General features: G+C 36.0%; 1 protein-coding gene across 2 annotated transcripts in view; it reads left to right on the forward strand.

Annotated features, from left to right (window-relative positions):
* Nucleotides 1-14,905, forward strand: part of ADSS2 (adenylosuccinate synthase 2) — a 38,182-nt gene extending 23,277 nt beyond the window's left edge. For both annotated transcript variants that reach the window (XM_068395204.1, XM_068395211.1), the window contains 8 exons: nt 2,466-2,573; nt 2,870-2,951; nt 4,739-4,865; nt 6,519-6,673; nt 7,111-7,235; nt 8,319-8,416; nt 13,208-13,357; nt 14,122-14,905. In XM_068395204.1, the coding sequence (XP_068251305.1) occupies nt 2,466-2,573; nt 2,870-2,951; nt 4,739-4,865; nt 6,519-6,673; nt 7,111-7,235; nt 8,319-8,416; nt 13,208-13,357; nt 14,122-14,174 (898 nt within the window). In that variant the 3' untranslated portion in view covers nt 14,175-14,905. The remainder of the gene's footprint in view (nt 1-2,465; nt 2,574-2,869; nt 2,952-4,738; nt 4,866-6,518; nt 6,674-7,110; nt 7,236-8,318; nt 8,417-13,207; nt 13,358-14,121) is intronic.
* The last annotated feature ends 3,248 nt before the right edge of the window (nt 14,906-18,153 follow it).

Genomic DNA, 18,153 nt, shown 5'->3' on the forward strand with positions numbered 1-18,153 from the left:
ACTGAGACCTGTAAAAGGTATAATCCATGACAATAACCTTTAAGAGAGTGTCTGATTTGAGCATAGCTTGCTTCACACGGGTTGCTATTGAGAGATAACTTGTCAATTATTCTTACACTGGGTCATTTTCACACTTGACTGTGCTGTACCAGATGTCTCATTACCTGTTATTTTAGGAATTAAAAAATGAACAGGAAGAACATACATATAGATATGTAAGAATGTACTTTTTTTTTTAATGAGCCAGTATGTGTATATCAGCTGTTCTTGAATGTTTATGGAGCTCAAGCTAAAATTGCTATATGACAATATTTGCAATTAAAAACACTGTCAGTCACTCAGCTACTTGAGAGAAGGAAACACTTCATTAATTAGTGTTAAAGATTGTAAGGAAAAGCCCAATGAAGAAATAACCACTTTTCTCCAATTCGTTTTAAAGAAACCCAGGAAAAAAAGTTAGATTCAAAGCTAAAAAACTCAAGTCACTCTTAAAAGTGCTCAATTTCTTCTTTTCGCTGGGGTTCTTGAAATTCTGCATCAGTCATATGGTTTTCAAGCTTGTTAAAATTGCTGATGGATTGAAAGTACTAAGCTATATATTTCCTCCTAAATTTTAAGGCTAGCTAAGTGACTGTAGAGGGGGAAGTACTACTACAGGCTGGGTAAGAACAGGCTATCATAAACTGATTATCAAAAGACTCTCCTGTTTGTTGGGGGTGGGGAACTGAAATAGCCGGCTAGCATGTCTAAGTGTAGATTTGACTGCATAGCGTATTTGGTATTAAAATTCTTGTGAGTCTAACACTTCAAAGTTGATAGTTATAAATAGTAAGTTTATTTTTTATTTTAACTGAATGCTTTTATCTGTTCAAATGTAGCTCAAAAACAGTCACAAGTAAGGCTCATGTAGCTTCCCTTGCAGAAAGGTTATAGAAAAGGTAATCTAATATAGTATATTATGCTTATACAATTGTTTTAACTTATATGAATACAGTCTTCTGACAGCTTAACTCTTTTGTGAATCAGCGTGTGTTAATGAAACAAAATAAATGGAAACCAGCTCCTCCTTAAAAATTCTCGGTGGAGGATATGAATTGGGGTGGAGGCTAGAGTCAATTATTTAAGCCCCAATGTCCTGATCTGGTTAAACGATACTGTGTGATGCAAAGTTGATTACAATGTCTCTCTTCTCAGACTGGAAGCAAGCACGTCACTCCCTGAGATTACTCAGTATTGAGTCTAATTGGAAGAATTAGTTTTATTTTGGAAGATTACTGTTTTGAATCTACTCCAAACTATAATGACCTAACTAAAATGAATTATGTGCTGACTATGAACTGTATTTCAATTCACCCACATATCAACTGATACCTTTTGAAATAAAGTTTAGATATGACGTGTACCTTCTACTTGAAATGGAGTCCCTCTTTAACTGAATTGTGGTATGGCACCTTCAAGGCAGTTTGAAGAAATCTGGGCCACTCTACATATGCAGAATTTATAATTGAAGAAGATAAGGCTTTGTGTGTCTGCATGCGACAGGGACAGGGAACCAAAACGGTTAAAACTAAGTGCAAAATTAAGCTTGGCAATGTACAGCACACTTCTGAAAATGCTGCACACCTGTTCACTTCTCCTTAAAAAGTTACTTAATCTTTAGAGAGCAATGGGGAAGATGTTTGATAATGTGCCTGTCATGAGTGCAGTTTGGCTCCATTTTGATAGCTATTTAGCAAGACTCTGGCAGAAGATGCTTTCTGAAGTAGCTGTACTTCTCTGACAGTAAAGTCAATGCAAGCAGGTTGTATCTTATGATATCACTGACTGAAGCTGAAAAAGGCTTTTCAGGCATAATGGGTAGGTAAGGGTAAGAAAAAGAATTCAGAATCAACTACAGTGGAAAATCTATATTCCTGGAACCCTTTCTAACGTACAGCATTTTGGGTATCATTGTCACTCATAGATGCTTGGCAGTGTTTTGTGTTTTCCTGGCTCCAACTAAGGCATTTAGAATTAAATGAAATAGTTCTTACATACAAACTTGAAATCCATACTGTTTGTGCTATTGCTTTATGGAGGACTTCCTTTAGGTCTTCAGGGCAGTTTTTTAGGAAGGTGTTTAGTTAGTTTCAGTTCATAGTACTGAAGGATGTTGTCTTGGCATTCAGTTCCTTAAGTATGAATTGTGGGAATTGTGGACAAATAAATACTTAAGAGTTCACTAAAGTATGAAAAATTATTGGTTTAAAAACAGATGTAGAAGATTAATATATTTATGTCTATAAACAGTGATATTCTGAAACTAAGTTGCATATTGAAAGTCACTCATGTTTTAAATGCTTAAAACAAGGTTCTGGATGCTTGCAATTAACAGCATTTTGTTTTATGCTAAGGATGTATGAGCTTTAAAGAAAAAACACCTTAGTTTTATATCAAGAATAATTCCTGTTATTATCTTTTGAAAGTTTGGGAACTACCAAAAAAGGAATTGGTCCAGTATATTCTTCAAAAGCAGCTCGAAGTGGACTCAGAATGTGTGATCTTGTTGCTGATTTTGATGAATTTTCTGAGAGGTAATTTCTGTATTTTATTGTAAGCATAGTTTTTGGTTTCTGAGTAGTACCCTGTGTAAGCAATTACATCTGGTTCTTGTTACTTTTTAAATTAAACATTATTTTTAAATATTAAAATAATTTTATTTATATTTTTATTAAAATATCTATTTATAATTATTAATATATTTTATTTAAAAAAATTGTTTAATCACCAAATAATTGCACATATGTAACCAGTAAAACCTAAAGTTGGTGGGGGCATGAGGAGGAAAACAAACAAACAAAAACCTTAGTGAGGCATTTTTGCCTTCCAGATTCAAGGTGTTAGCCAATCAGTACAAAGCGATATATCCTACCTTAGAGATAAATATTGAAGGGGAATTGAAAAAGCTCAAGGTAAGCCTGCTTCTGTCTGTTAAATGATATATCACTGTGTGCGATTACTGATATGTAAAACTCTTGGTGACTGACGCTTGTGCTTGTGTGAGGAGTTAAAACATAATACATATCATGGGAAACTGGTATGTATCAATTTTAAAGAGTCTACTAGCATCCTTAAAGACACTTTTAACCCTGCTTTGTGCAGCATTTCAAAACTTGCTTTCAAGAGAAATATTGTAAACTTCAAGAAGAATGCCTGTGTAGGGAGAATTATTTTTGACTTCCACTTGCTCAAACATAGTGGCTAGGAGAAAAAAAAAAAACAAAGGTTGTATTTGGGGAAGGTATGTTTCATTGTAAAGCAGAATATTAATTCTTTGTGTCAGAAACTTAAGAACTGAAGTTATTATGCTAAATAATAAGCCTTAAAGAGAAAAAATGCTGTCTAACAACATAGAAAAATGTAAGTTGGTAGCAGTAGAACTAATGAAGCCCAATTGCTGGCAGACTAGTCTTGTGGTTAATTATGAATTCTGATTTGATATTTTCCCTGCAATTGGGACAGTTGTGAGATTTATCACTAGTATTAATTCTCTTATGCCTAATAGTGCGATTTTTGTGGTGCACCCAAGTTCTTATTTGAAAAAAATTGACAGGTGTCTTACCTTTACCCAGCCTTTTTGTTCATGCATTTTATAGAAACTTAGCTGTATGAGATTTTTTTTACCCTTTAGAAAACTTCAACCAAGTTAGACAGATTGTTTAAAACTGTTGGGTTATGTGTGGAACAGGGAAGGACGTGCACAGTTACATGTTTCTTTCTTTCAGAAGATCAGACCAAAGAAATCGTCCTTCTTGTATTTTTAGTTGCCACTAAACTCAGTTTACCAGTTCTAGAATGGAGTATATGAGAGTTCTTAGAACTCCCATATCTATTACACATGTTGAGTTGTAGTATTTTTATGAATATGTAGACCTAAAAATCAGTTGCAGTTGAGTGTTTTATAATACTTCATAGTTTATTTAGGATTACAGAATACATTAGGATTACAGAATATCTGAAACTCCATATTAGGGTGGAAACATATGTATTTGTAGGTTGAGGAAAATGGCTTGTGCTTAATGTTTGTTTTATTCCAGTGCACTTGATTAAATTCTGAAAGACAAAGTGTTATATTTCATGTGAAGTGAATCATTAGAATGAGAACTTCCAAATGTTCTCAGGGGGAAAAAGGCTGTGTACTAAGTGTTAATCTGAACATTACTGGCTTCTTACATCCATCTACTCAGTGGCATTCAGGCACTTGACCCTTAATTCCAATAAATAGCTTTTTACCTTTACTTACAAACATACCTGAATTAATGCTGCTTTACAGTTGTGTGCATTTGTTGGCTTCACATGGCCAGAAGTGGAACTCCCCACGTGCTGGTTTTTGGGGGAGGAATTTTGAACACTTGGAAATGAAATACTGAATACAGTAAAGTATTGTGATTATACTCAAGCTTGAATATTTCTAAAGCATTTTTAAAGTTTTTATTTTATTTCTTTTTTCTTTTTGTCTTTTTTTCCTCTTTTTTTCTCGCTTTCCTCCTAGGAAGAGCATACATGTCTATTGTGTAAATCTGAGTCTAATGTTCTTCCTTCCCTTGCTCACATGTTATGGCATATTTAGCATTTCTTTGTTTGCTTTTCCTTTTCAAAAGGAATAAGAGCATTGTTATGAGGGAGCAACAGCACTTGTACTCTGTCTGGCTTTATCATAATGAAATTTTACTATACAATAGTCTTTTGTATTATTCAGGGCTACATGGAAAAAATAAAACCTATGGTAAGGGATGGTGTTTATTTCATGTATGAGGCTTTACATGGACCACCAAAGAAGATCTTAGTAGAAGGTGCAAATGCAGCACTGCTGGACATAGATTTTGGTAGGTATAACCTTTCTGAGACGCATGTTGCTATATACATATGTTGTGAAAGAGGAACAGTAAATGTAAACTCTTCTGTGCTTAGCTGTTTTTATGGCAGAAGTGTTTTGTATGTTGGAAGAACAGTACTCTCTGTGACTAGCAAATAATTAGAAGGGGGAAAAAAAGTTTTTATTTCAAAAAGCTTTAGAATCTCCCAAGGTTAATTATTTGAATGACAGTAATGATCAGGTGACTTTTCTTAAATACAGTGTAGCTATTAGTTCAGTGTCTATAAATTTCATATGAAATAACTCAGTTATATATGTCTATGGAAAACACTTGAGAAAAAAAATGTACTACATTAAGCCTTTGAGAGGCAAAGTATATATGCAAAATACTCGCTGACTTTAGAAGAATCAGTTTGCATTTTTTTTTTTTTAACAGTTTATGTAACATTTTTCCACTCTTTCACAATGTAAGGAAAGACATTGGGAATATGGATTGCTAATGAGGCAAGAACGAAAGGATTATCCCAATCAATTTGAAATTATAAATGGTGCAGTTTTTCTTAAAACACTAATTTTGCTAATAAAATTAGAAACTTATGGATAAAACCAGCTTTTTTTAATGAGATTATTGTGTTTGTTATCATTATATTGTAAGGACAGATAAATTATTATACCTTTGTATAGGCATAAGCAGCCTATATGATTGCCTCCTGCATTTTGTCACACTTTTCTTCAGTCTCACTAGCCTTGTAACTGCATGATTTTTATTGCTGGAAAGATGCTTAAGCCTGAAATTGAAGCCTGTAAGGACTACTGTCAAACAAATACAGAATTGGTACATGCTCTGCTTTCAACTGATGGGAGTTCTGATATTGGGCATTTTCAAACATATTGAGTTTGAAAGCCTCTTCTTTTACGAGGAACATATGTCTAAGACTAGTCACTATAAGTGTAAGCACCAAGTTTTCCCATGATAATCTGAATATTGGAAGAAACTTCCTTTTTTTAACAAGTCAAAAAAAAAAAGAAGGAAAGAAACAATCAAATATGCTTGTCACAGGGAAATGTTTGATGCACAACTGAGATATTTGCAGAAAACTTGGGGGGGGGTTGTTTTTTGTAAGTAGTGAGGATTTTAGTGCATTTCTTTGCAATTTCTTGTCCTTATAATGTGCTGACCAGTTTGTAGAGCTTGTATTTTATTTTTTTTCCCAAAATGAAAAATGCTAGACCTGTATTTTCTAACCTTTTAACACCATTTGCTTAAGAGTCTCGCTTCAAATTTCCACATTGTTCTATTAGTGAGTATATTCTAGATAATATAGCAAGACATGGTTTTCTGGTGTCTTGTTCCAGTTTTTGACTTGCATGATCATTCAGAATTGTTATGTAGTCAACTTTTGCTTCTGTACCAGTTGAAGTAAGTGGTAAGTTTTTGACCTTTTTCAATAAAGAATAATCAGACAATGTACATAACAAAGCTAAGAGCTCATTAAATGTTCTTTACAGCAGAATACATTTATTGTGTGTTTTGTTTTTTTAGTATTGTAAAACCTAGGTGAGTGCAATGCAAGTACTATTCCTCACAAGGTTAGATTTATTTTTTTTAACAGTTTAAAACCAGTGTTTTAATAAGTTTTTAAATCTCATTTTTTTTTAATAGGCACATATCCTTTTGTGACTTCATCAAACTGCACAGTTGGAGGTGTGTGTACAGGTCTGGGCATGCCACCACAGAATGTCGGGGAAGTGTACGGAGTTGTGAAAGCATATACAACAAGAGTTGGAATTGGTGCCTTTCCTACAGAACAAAATAATGTGAGTATTATCAGCCCTAAATGTGACCTGTAACTGAGTGAAATAACTTGGTGTGTCTGTCTTATGTTAAATCAGTGTTACTGGTTAAATGCAAGTAGATGATGGTGTGTTTGAATGTCTCATTCTTCTGATTCTAGACTGAGCTTACAGGACTGCCAAATCTGATTGACAATTTTTCAGACCTTCCTATGGAATAGAAGGCTAGAGCAGGGACAAATTTTGAGAGATCCACTCAAATAGCATTCTCTTGAATTAGAAATAGCATTTTGTATTTCTATTTTCATCCCAGTGGTCAGCTTTGTGAAAAATTGGGGGAAGAACTTTTAAGGTAATTTACAATATTGTGAAATGCTGTTCAGTATACACCTACATCATGTATTTATTGCAAATAAGAATAATAATAAAAAGGCTCATGTAATAGTATTACTCTTTGATAGGAAATTGGAGAATTGCTGCAAATGAGAGGTAAAGAGTTTGGTGTTACCACTGGTAGAAAGAGAAGATGTGGCTGGCTGGACCTTGTGTTACTCCGATATGCCTACATGATTAATGGATTTACTGCGTGAGTTATTTTGACAGCTTTGCTGGCAACTTGACATAAAATCATTATATGCTACAGATTATTGTAAATTGTACATATACTAGTTAGTAACATTCAGACTGTTAGTATTGATTTGTTGATTGTTTTGATATTTTGGTGAATTGACTGTCCCTCATTTTTCCTAGCATTAAATGATTCTATGTTTGACATTTTCATATTTGTAAATTCATCTTTCCTTTACTTGTAGCACGTCATTATTTCTCATTTAAAATGATCCAAGAAGCACTTACGTATCTTAGTACTTGATGTTTAAAGCTACCCTAACCCCTGCCATCCCACCAAACCCAAACCAAATCAAATGCATTACAAGGGCCTTAAAACCTGATATAGGTTGTGGGGTTTTGTTTTGTTCGTTAGTTTTCAAAATAAGACAGATGGGAATGCATCAGTATCTTCAGCAGTATGTTTAAATGTGGAAAATTTGGATATGACTTTGCAATTTTAATTAAAATGAAAAATAGGTGTCTGAAACAAAACTGATATAAAATTTCTAGTATACCAACCTGTGTAAATACATGCTTTACTTAAATTTTCCTGTTTTTCTTGTCCTTTGTGTTTTTTATTTAAAATAGGATGCAGCCAGGTATTTACAGAGCCAGTGTTTGATTATTTTGCTGCCTTCGCTGTAGGACAGGAACATTTGGCAGAGGACAGGAACAGACCACAACAGTCATCATGCTATGAAACCATCTCAAATGAATGGTCATAAAGTATCTTGGCAGCACCCTGACCACTTAAAATTCTAACACTTAAAGCGATAGACCAGTCACTTTAATTGGAGAATACCTGTTCTTTGAATTTTGCTGTTTTCTTAAAGTACTAGATCTAAGGACACAACAAAAAGGTTGTTGAAGTTCTTTTTGTTTTGTTTTGTTTTTTTATAAGTCGCATCAGATAAATAGATTTGTGCCATATGAGCTATTTTTCTAAGGAAAGACAATTAATTGCAATGTGCAGGAATTAATTTTTCTTTTGGTATTTTTACAATGTGATGAGAGTTGAGAATTGTTGAACTTGTTTAACCAGAGTAGTGTTTCTTTATAGATTGGCGCTTACCAAATTGGATATCTTGGATGTATTTCCAGAAATCAAAGTTGGTGTTGCATACAAACTAGATGGTGAAATCATACCTCATTTTCCTGGTAAGACTTCTTGTTTAACAATTTTAGATTTTGGTGAAATGTAATCTGATACTTAAATGCATTTGACTTTTACTTGTAAAATTTATGACAGGAATGTGTTACTTCAGAATCAAGCTATTCATGTCTTCCCAGATGCACCAGAGACACCCTGTACCACTCCTGTACCCACACCCTAAAGACACCTGTACCAAATACTGTCATTTGTCTGCTAGAAGGATGCAAAGTGCTATATAAAGCTTCTTAAACATAAATATTGTTAACTGCTTTATCCCTTTCCTTTAATACAGCCTGCATTACCCTCAAGGTAAATTGGAAGCTTCTTTCACACTAAACCCAGTGTCTTATTCCCACCACTGTATTCATCCCCTCTTCTAGGAGGACAAGGCTTCATTTAAGCACGCGGTGAACCACGTGAGAGAACTGCTCTGGTTGAAAAGCCAGGTTTTTCTCTCCCTGTATTGTTTTTCTAATAGTGCAGTTCCCTTTAACAGTTCACAGAGCAGCCAAAAACCTATCACACCTATGCAATGGAAAAGAGGGAAAGGGGTGGGGGAGGAAATGAGCACTTAGTTTAGCTGAAAGCAAGACTATTTTCTAACGCAGGCCCAACATACATCAGGTTAGCATGATAGAAACTCTATCTCCTGAGGAGGACAGTGGTCATTTTAGTGATCATTTTTACCTGAAAAAAATGTATCTGCATGTTAAAATATTCAAATATCACAAAACATTTTTTTAATGGATAATGCATCTTTTTCAGTTTGCTATAGTAGAGATACTCTAGGAAAAGGAAGAACATTAACCAGTACTAAAGAGTGGGCTTTTTGATTTTTCCGTGTATGCATAGATGCCCATTTCCATTCTAATTGCTACCTCAGGGTTTGAGACTGGTCACAGGTTACAATTTTTCATATGATATCATCAGCAGAGAACTTTTTGTGGGTGAGGAGATCAACTGTAGTAATTGGCTACAACTCACAGCAGGATTTATGTAGTATAAAGATGTAATTATGTATAAAGGAATAAGTGATGATCTGCCAGTCGTCCTTGAATAGCACATATCTGTTAGGGAAATTCATTAGAAATTAACAAAAAATCTTCTGTTTCTCCATGTGCTTGGGGGAGTTCTCTAACTGATTTGTCCTCCAGTATCTTCAAACAAAAGTGCCACTTACAATCTGAGTGCATACTGAATGACATGGCACGTGCTTTTATTCAGGAAATTTAGTACTCATCTTGCACTAAACCAGGGAATGCTTTTCCCTTTTTAAGACTTACATATTTCCTGATTGATACCCTTATCAAAATATTAAGGAAATTTGTGTGTACTTTAGATGGCCTTTGAACATAATGGAGATTGCACATTTGAATTGAGAACTACTCAGTAAATGCTTCATCTGTAGCCCTGTCATCTAACCTGGGGGCTATTTGGACTTTCTTGTGCTCAAGCCAGGATGACCTTTTCTGGCAGTCCATCATTAAAGGTGACATAAACAGGTGTTTTCCAGTACTAAGACTTAAGTGATTGCTTTTTTTTTTTGCCGTTCATTGTATCTCTCAGATGGGACCAGAATCTTGTTACAACTCCTGAGGGCAGACTTTGCTCCCTGTATATGCCCAGGTAACAGGTAGCTGACCTTAGGTCATAGCAGCACAACATGGCTCACCTGCCTAAGTGTATTTTTCTTTACTGTATGAACAATTAAGAATTCTGGTAGAAATTTAGTAGAAGCTGTTGTCTTTGCTGTTGCCATGCTGTCTTCCTTAAGTGTCAGGAAGGAGTTTGAGCTGAACTTCTGGTAAGCTGGAAGATGCTGTCTCTCCCAGTGCCTCTGTGTTCCACACCTCTCTTGTTGCTATACTCATCAACATTTGGCAGCACTTTCAGCACATATGCTGCAGGTTACTTATTACCCCTGCCCCTGGCATAAAAACCAAAAGGTAACTTTCTTCCCACTTTGTGTTTTGCAGACCATTAGATTATTTCTGATGTCTACATCTCTGCATGCTGTGCACTTGTATAATTTTTTTTTTAAACTTGCCACTTTGACATTTTGAATTTAATTTAGAAGAGATCTAGTCTGGGAATCTCTTGCTGGCACGGTTTTTCATTCTCTCTCCCCTTTTTACTCTTCCACTCTCTTGGAGATGTTAGTGATTTACCCTTCTTGTGAAATGACGGTCTCTAAATTAGAAGCACACCCAGTGCCCACTATCTCAGGAAAAACATGCCATATTTCATATATTGTTCCTTTTTCCAGCTGGATCAGAAAATCATACGAGTCTCACTCAGTTTATTTAGCTTAGATTTCTGTGGGCATTTCATAATCTTCTGTTAAGAAAGAACTGAAAATGTCTTGTAAATTTACAGCTGACTTCAGTTGGTATCACTGAGGCTGTAATCTTTTGCTATGGTGCTGCCCAATGTCTCCATTTCTGTTCAGTCATAGGAATTTATGAAAGAAAGATAGAACTCCCTGCTAGCTCTGAGCTGATCAGTTTAAAAGGAGTGTGAAACCCGTGGTCTAGTCCTGGTAGTGCCTCCTGTCCAAGGTCAGGCATTGGTTGATCTCAGCACAGAGAGGCGCAACCTGTAGCTCAGGAGACTTTGAAAACACAGATCCTTAGGAAATTGGGAGGTTATTTTGGAGTAGCTTTGCTTCGTGCTTGCTTTTTTTCCCTTGTGCTCTTTCCCTGGGCATCTACTGTAGATTAAAGAGCTAGGACACTGTGCTAGATGCACCTTTGGTCTGACCTGTATGACTGTTTTTATGTTCAGTTTCTGGAAATTGCTGGAGGATCTTGCTCTTACAATGGTGCCAAGATCCCAAATTTTAGCTATTCTTTTTGAGTTGTAAGTAACGTCACATCATTCCCTTTGCAAATTATAGTACCAGACTACCAGATATCTTTATGTCTGCTCTCTCTGTTACCTAATTCAGCTGTTAATAAGGAATATTCCAGAAAGCCTAAAAGAGAAATCCCATAAGGGAAGAGCTACAGAAATCAAGATGGTGACTACATCTCTTGCTACACTGAGCTCAGTTTATGGCTTATCTTTACCACACATCATCTTTTGTCACACCTGCTGGAGCAAAATGAGAGAATTATTTGAAACATCAAGAGATGTATCCCTTCTTTTTCTTCTTCTCTTTTGAGAAAGTAAGGAGTTGAACTGATACAGAGTAATGGAAGAATGTAGACAAGATTAGACCATTCAGTTCTAAGTGCTTTCAGCTTTCTCCTAGCAAGCCTCATCAGAGAGGCTTCAAAGTAAAAATGCCTGTGGACTTCCAAGAATAGATGTTCAGTCGCTTTCTCTCCTCAGAAAGAGGGAGGCTAGCATCTTATTCTAGACCATCTGCAATGCCCAGAGATTAGTCTGTGCTTTTGGGCTTTGAATATAGCTATTCTATTTTACAGATCACCTGGACAGCAGACACCACCTTAGTTGTTACTGCTGTTGACATTAAAGAAAGTGCTTATCCTTGACCTCTGCAACCCAGCATCCTTAATGAGCCTGTCTGTTTGTCCTGATTACAAGTGTTGATTCACAATCATTTGTCTTAATCTGTGAACACCTCAGTCCAGAAATTGTGCATTTCTTCAGTGTTGTGGGCTTTGAAGTCAGTAGAACATAGTCCTCTTTCACCCTTACTCAAAACGCCTAGTTCATAAAGGCTGTCCTTACAACATTGCTACTACTGAACTCCTACCCGCACCAGGATAAATTATTCAATATGCTGAGTTTGAGTTTGTTGGCCACACACATGCTGGAGGAGATTAGCTATGGTTTTGTATTTACACCTCTACTGTGCATCTTGCACCTAAAACCCTTTTCCAGGTTGACTGTCTTCGTAGGAGGAACTTGATCTGAGACATGGAGCCTACATAACATTAACTACAGCGCCTTTGGCAGAACCCTGTCTTTTTCAGGAAGGCAAGAATGCCTGATACCTCCCATTTTTTTATCAATGTATTTTGACCATTTTCAGGCTTAAGGCTTTTGTTTTGCTGCCCAGTGTCATTCCAAGACTAATGTTCAGATAGTTACTGGAATGATTCAATTCCAGAACAATGTACTTAGCATCTTTTCCAGTACTTGAAATCATCACAGGATTCAGAGTTAATGGACAACATTGTAGCAAGTTACTAAATGGAGAACAAAATGTAATATACTCATTGCTTCTGTTCTGAGAAGTAGATGGAACAGTTACTGTTTGTACATCATGTGGAACTCCACACTGGTTGACAAATTCGTTGCAGAGTTTTGGGGCAAAGGGTCTGCAGCCATCAGAAGTCTGTTATGTATGAACTACATCTTACGACTATGTTTAGTAAAAAGTACACTCCTATGTCATTTTAAAATGTTTTAACTGCCTGATACTTACAAGCTGTGCCTAATTTTGCTTTCACATCACCAAATTCCCTCATGAAGGGGGAGTTGGATCTTGGTATTTGTTCATTAAAAAAAAAATATCAACATTTTGGGGAATTACTTTTCCCGAGAAGTTGTTTTCTGAACTGAAAAGATTGTGGCTTAAGCGAAATATATGCATGTGACTGTGAGTACTGGAATTCCTGAAGTCTAAGTCCTGATAGTTACTGGATTTTTTTTTTCTCTGCTTATATTAATAAAAAAGGACACTTCAGCACCTTCAATGCTGGTATTACCTTATGAGTAAGCCCTTTGTATAAGAAAAGAATAAAAAGCTTTACAGTTATGTGTTTAGTGGTAGAGAATATATAATCTTTGTAGACATAATATTTTTGGTCCTGTTTGATTCTCAGCCAACCAGGAAGTCTTAAATAAAGTAGAGGTTCAGTATGAGACACTCCCAGGATGGGATACGGACATATCAAATGCAAGGACTTTTGATGAGCTGCCTGTAAATGCACAAAATTATGTTCGCTTTATAGAAATGGAGTTGGGTGTTCCTGGTAAGTAAAACAGAATTTGTTATTGTTGTTGTTTTGTTTTTTCCCTGCTACGTGAAACCTATCTTGTACTTTGCCTTGATTTGTAGCTGTGCTTATTCTGATGTACCTGGTGATACTTGTAATTGTTTTACTTCTTTTAATCTGCTTCTTTAGCTGTTGAATTGAAAATTTTCAAAAGTTTTAATATGCATTCTTTCTTTGGCTTATACTATAGTTCTTGTTCAACTGAGATTTTTATAACTTGCTTAAGTGTTTTTCAGATTGGTTATAATAGGGGTTTAGTTCTTGCTCTATATTATATATAGAGACCACTTTATAATTAAAGTCAGTGGAACTAAGGTATATTAATGTGATTAAATATATGTTACAGTAAGAGGTCCTAAACTAACAAATTTCTCTTATGCTTCCTAATAAAGATGATACTGTGGTTCTATCCAAAGCTGGGAATTAGGAGATTATGCAAATCTTTACTTTTCTGACAGTTTCTATGTATCTTTTTCCCATGATCTGGAAAACGGATTGATTTATTATGGCACCTTCAAGACTGTTCCTGCTTTTCTAGGTTACCAATGCATTTTTACTTCGAGAACAGTAGACATAGTTATAATTTCTTAACGTACTAATAGCATATGCTGTGTTTTTCTTCAGACTATGGTACTTAAGATCTTAAGCGCTTAAGAAGATAAGTTTGTATCTTATCTTAAGATACAAGCTCATCTTGCTTTGTATTGCTTATAATAAAAGTTTGCTTTTCTCTCCTGCAGTTAAATGGATTGGAGTAGGGAAATCCAGGGAATCAATGATCCAGCTGTTTTAAAGATTTCAGATGCATGGAAGAAAGCACACTCCTCAAAAGACTGCTCATTCTTAAATGCATTAGTAGCCTGCAAAGCAAAGATGTTGGAAAGATAGTTTTTTGCATGGAAAGAAATGCTAGAGTTGATACCCCCAAATCAATCGCTACTCCTGAAAGACTGTAACATGAACCTGTATCAGTTCTTGTTCAACTGCAATTTCCAGGACACTTGTCATTGTTGTTCAAGGTGCCATCAGATTTTTTTTTTCTTTATGTAATATTTACTTCATAATGTAATTCCTGTTTGAAAATCTAAGGTAGCGTTACTTTCATGACTGTTTGTCTGTGTCATCCTCTCTCTGCTTTTGGCGGTGTTACTTCCCTGAAATTTTAGACAGTAAAAATAATGCAGTTTTGCACAGATAGTTTTACATCCTCATTATTTGTATTCTTAAAGCTGTTGTATTCTTAATAGCTGCTCTTGTGAGTGATTAAAGAGGGGGATTCTGGTTTTATAATGCTATAAATGCTGTCTAAATTATTGTGTGATCTGTTTTTTTAAAAAAGATGTGATGCCAAGTTGTTAAGAATGTCCGGGTTTTTTTTAGCTGAATAACACAGAAAACTTACTCTTTGTAACTCACAGAGGACACTGAAGTGTTTACCAGGAAGTGTGCCCAGAAAGTCAGAAAATTGATATTGTAAAAAGTTCCTTTGCGATTATTAAAGAACCATTCTGATTTTGAGTTAAATGTTTTATAATGTTACTCATTTTTTTCTGGTATTTTAAAAACCCTGCACTTCTCTACTTCCATGGCGCGTATCAAACTGTTTCCCTAATTAAAATGAGGTTATATTTATATTTGGTGGGAAGTCTAACATTTTGATGCCCTTTTAAATTCCTTTCTACATAGCCAGTAGAAGATCTTTCTCTGGAGAACTGGCAAAGCATAGACACTTTTGTAATTATAAATTGAAGATGCTTTAGAAATAACATTTAAAGTATTCAACGTATTTGCTTTAGAGGCAGGGAAAATAACAAGTATTCACCTCATGACATCTGACATATTGTGGCTTATTAGTGTTGGGAAATGTTCTAGAATTATTTTAATCTATAACCATTATTATATATTCCAAAGAATCTGATTTCTTTTGGCAGCAACCCAATAATTACATATTCCCTTTCCAGATTTTTTGAGAATGACTTTGTTTTTACACACTGTACTATGGTATTCATGTGCTTCCTTTTCACTTCAAATAAAACTTACTTTGTTTCATAAAAACAAGTTTGTATAGGGGTGGGGCAGTGGCTTTAGATTTAGTTCGGCTATGCAGGTGAATATAGGAAACTTTTAATGCAAAATAAAAGATATGAGGCCTTCAAGATTATATTTTAGGTAATCAGATGTTGCCTGAAATGGAGTAGATTTGTTGGATTGATGCTGCTGTTGAGGTGTTCAGCACAATGTTTATGTTCTCAATTGACGTAAAATTGCTTGTCATAAGGGGAGGTACAGGAGGGTTGAGGGATAAAACTACTGATATTTAAGGAGCATTTTCTATTTAATTGTTTGCATGTGACAACAGTTAGCAGGGCGTGTATTTTACTTATGTCTTGTGGAAAGAGGAGGATACCACAGAAGGCTGGAAAATTGGCAAATATAGTGAGAGACCTTTGTATCAGCATTGCATGTAAAGATTGTTCTCCTCAGCATTAAAAAACAAGCAACTTCATACTCTTTTTTTTTTTTTTTTTTTCTAAAGGGGGATGAGGTTCTAGTTTTGCTGTCAGCCTCACAGTCCAGGAGAGAACCATACCATCCCTCCCTAGCTAAGGGACATCTTGAATTAAAAATCTCTTCCTAATTCCCTGATGAAGAGAAGGAGGTATGTAACTGTGTGAAGCATAAATTCCAGTGTTCATTTAGAAGGAAAAAAGCAATATTACTCTTTTCTAGGTGATGGAAGGAATTGACCTTGCAATGTGAACAATAGGTGATAATTACTAAGTATTCCTTTCTTCCTGTAGCTGTAGGAGGCAGCAAGGGAAGTTGTGCTGTCAGTGAAACTGCCAGGCAAGGACTGGGGGCCTGTTGGTTCAAGAAGTGAGTAAATAAACAAGTGAGGGCACGCTTTCCTTCTACGGTGAGTGAATAAATAATGGCTTACTACATAGTTGTGTTTCACTTCTGCCAAGCAGAGACCTCCAAGTTCAAGGCCCGTTTCAATTCTTCCACTGTTTGTAACTCCACAGTACCAACTAACCTCATTTTTCGGTTGAGGAATTCATATTCCCAAATGCAGCAGGATTTCTAAGCAATATAGATATAGCCTAAAATTATACAAAGTATTTGTGCAGTTAAAGAAAGAAAACAGAATTGCTTTGGATACAAGAGTGATTTATGTTCTTTTGCTTTCTTTTAAGTTCAGCTGAGATTTTTCTTTGATTCTTCCACTCAAGTGCAGGCCTGGAAAGTTGAAAACATCCTCCTCCAGATAGTATGTGGTTCAGGATCTGTTGGTGTATATTTACTCTCATGACCTGGCATGAAGATTTTTTCTCTTTAAGTTCAGGTGGTTAAACTTGGCATCTGTAAAGCTTATTATGTCGTCCCTGAATGCCAGTTTCGTGTACGTTTTCCTGGAGTGAATTCTTGCACTAGTGCTCAAACACTTTCCTGGTGTCAAAGAACAGTAATATCCTACCAAACTCTCCTCTCTCCAAATGCTACTTTTTCTACCCCTTATTTCATTTGTACTTAGGGGGAAATAGGCTGGGATGTTGTGGAAACAAATGTTAAAAGTTACAGAGATAGTTTAGTTTCAAGTGCTGTATGCTCTGCTGTTGAAACCATGCTATGATCAGCTATGGAAGCAAGGAGGAAGAAGAGAAGAACAGCCTAATACTATACCACCAGCAGCGTGTTTAGCAGAGGCAAAGTTAAATGTCTTTGAAGGCACTTGTAGTTTTTACTCTAGCCAAAATTAACTGTTCTGCTTTTTTCTGCCTTCATTAGTCAAGAGCCCTTTGGCCTCAAAGGAATTGCCACACTCATTGGCAAAAGGCTTTTGGTTGTCTATTGCAGGCTAGTAGTAAGCTGTAACAAAAGGAAGAACCTTTGTACTTCAATGACAAGCATGTATTTCTCAGGCCCTTCCTGTATACTCCCTTCCTCTCTGAAGTCTCTTCTGTTTCTACCGTGTAAGGGGACAGGATGGCAGCATAGGAGAGCAGTTGAAATTGCTTGTCCTCCAAGTGTCCCTTCCCACTAACGGGATGTTTTCAGGAGGCATGGCCTGACAAGGCTGATGACAGAAAAGGTATTTTGATCTCACGCCATTCTTGCTGCCACTGAAATATTTATGAGGTTGATTCTCCTAGGCTTGTGCTGTACTGCAATATTTAATAGCCCTCGTGTCCCTATGGTTTGGTGAGTCTCCTTTGCTAACTAATAGAAGGGGAAGTGATGGGTACTTCTGCTGCTTAGCCTTTCCATTTGTATTCCACGTGTAATTGGGTTTTGGCATGCAGCTAATGGACAAAGCCTTCAGATAAAGTGGCAGACAGATAATGTTGTAATGCATGACAGCTGCTTTCGTCTATCATCATCCTGGAAATCTACTTTCTAATAGAAGATTATAGTTTCCTTTTGCTGTCACAGCCAGCTCCCTTAACGAAACATCATCAAAGCTTTGGCTGGTTTAGAAAAAGTAAAAGGCAAAGTAGCTGGGAATGAAGATAAGGGACAACTCAGTCTGGTGATTTTTCTCCCACCCATACTGCTCCTAGTCTTTGCAACAGTGAAACTTAATAAACCTAGTGGTATAGTAATTAAGCACACTTTTGATGCATGACAGCTTTACCTACTTAAGGCAGACTGATGTGCGTACGGACATAGACGCCGATGATGCATTATTTGCAGACTTAAAATTTTATACTGTTCTGTGTTGGTCTGAGTGTTACAATTCATTTGACGTGTCATCTTTAAAATACCTTGCA

The sequence above is a fragment of the Nyctibius grandis genome, chromosome 1 (assembly GCF_013368605.1).
Source record: "Nyctibius grandis isolate bNycGra1 chromosome 1, bNycGra1.pri, whole genome shotgun sequence".
Lineage (NCBI taxonomy): Eukaryota > Metazoa > Chordata > Aves > Nyctibiiformes > Nyctibiidae > Nyctibius > Nyctibius grandis.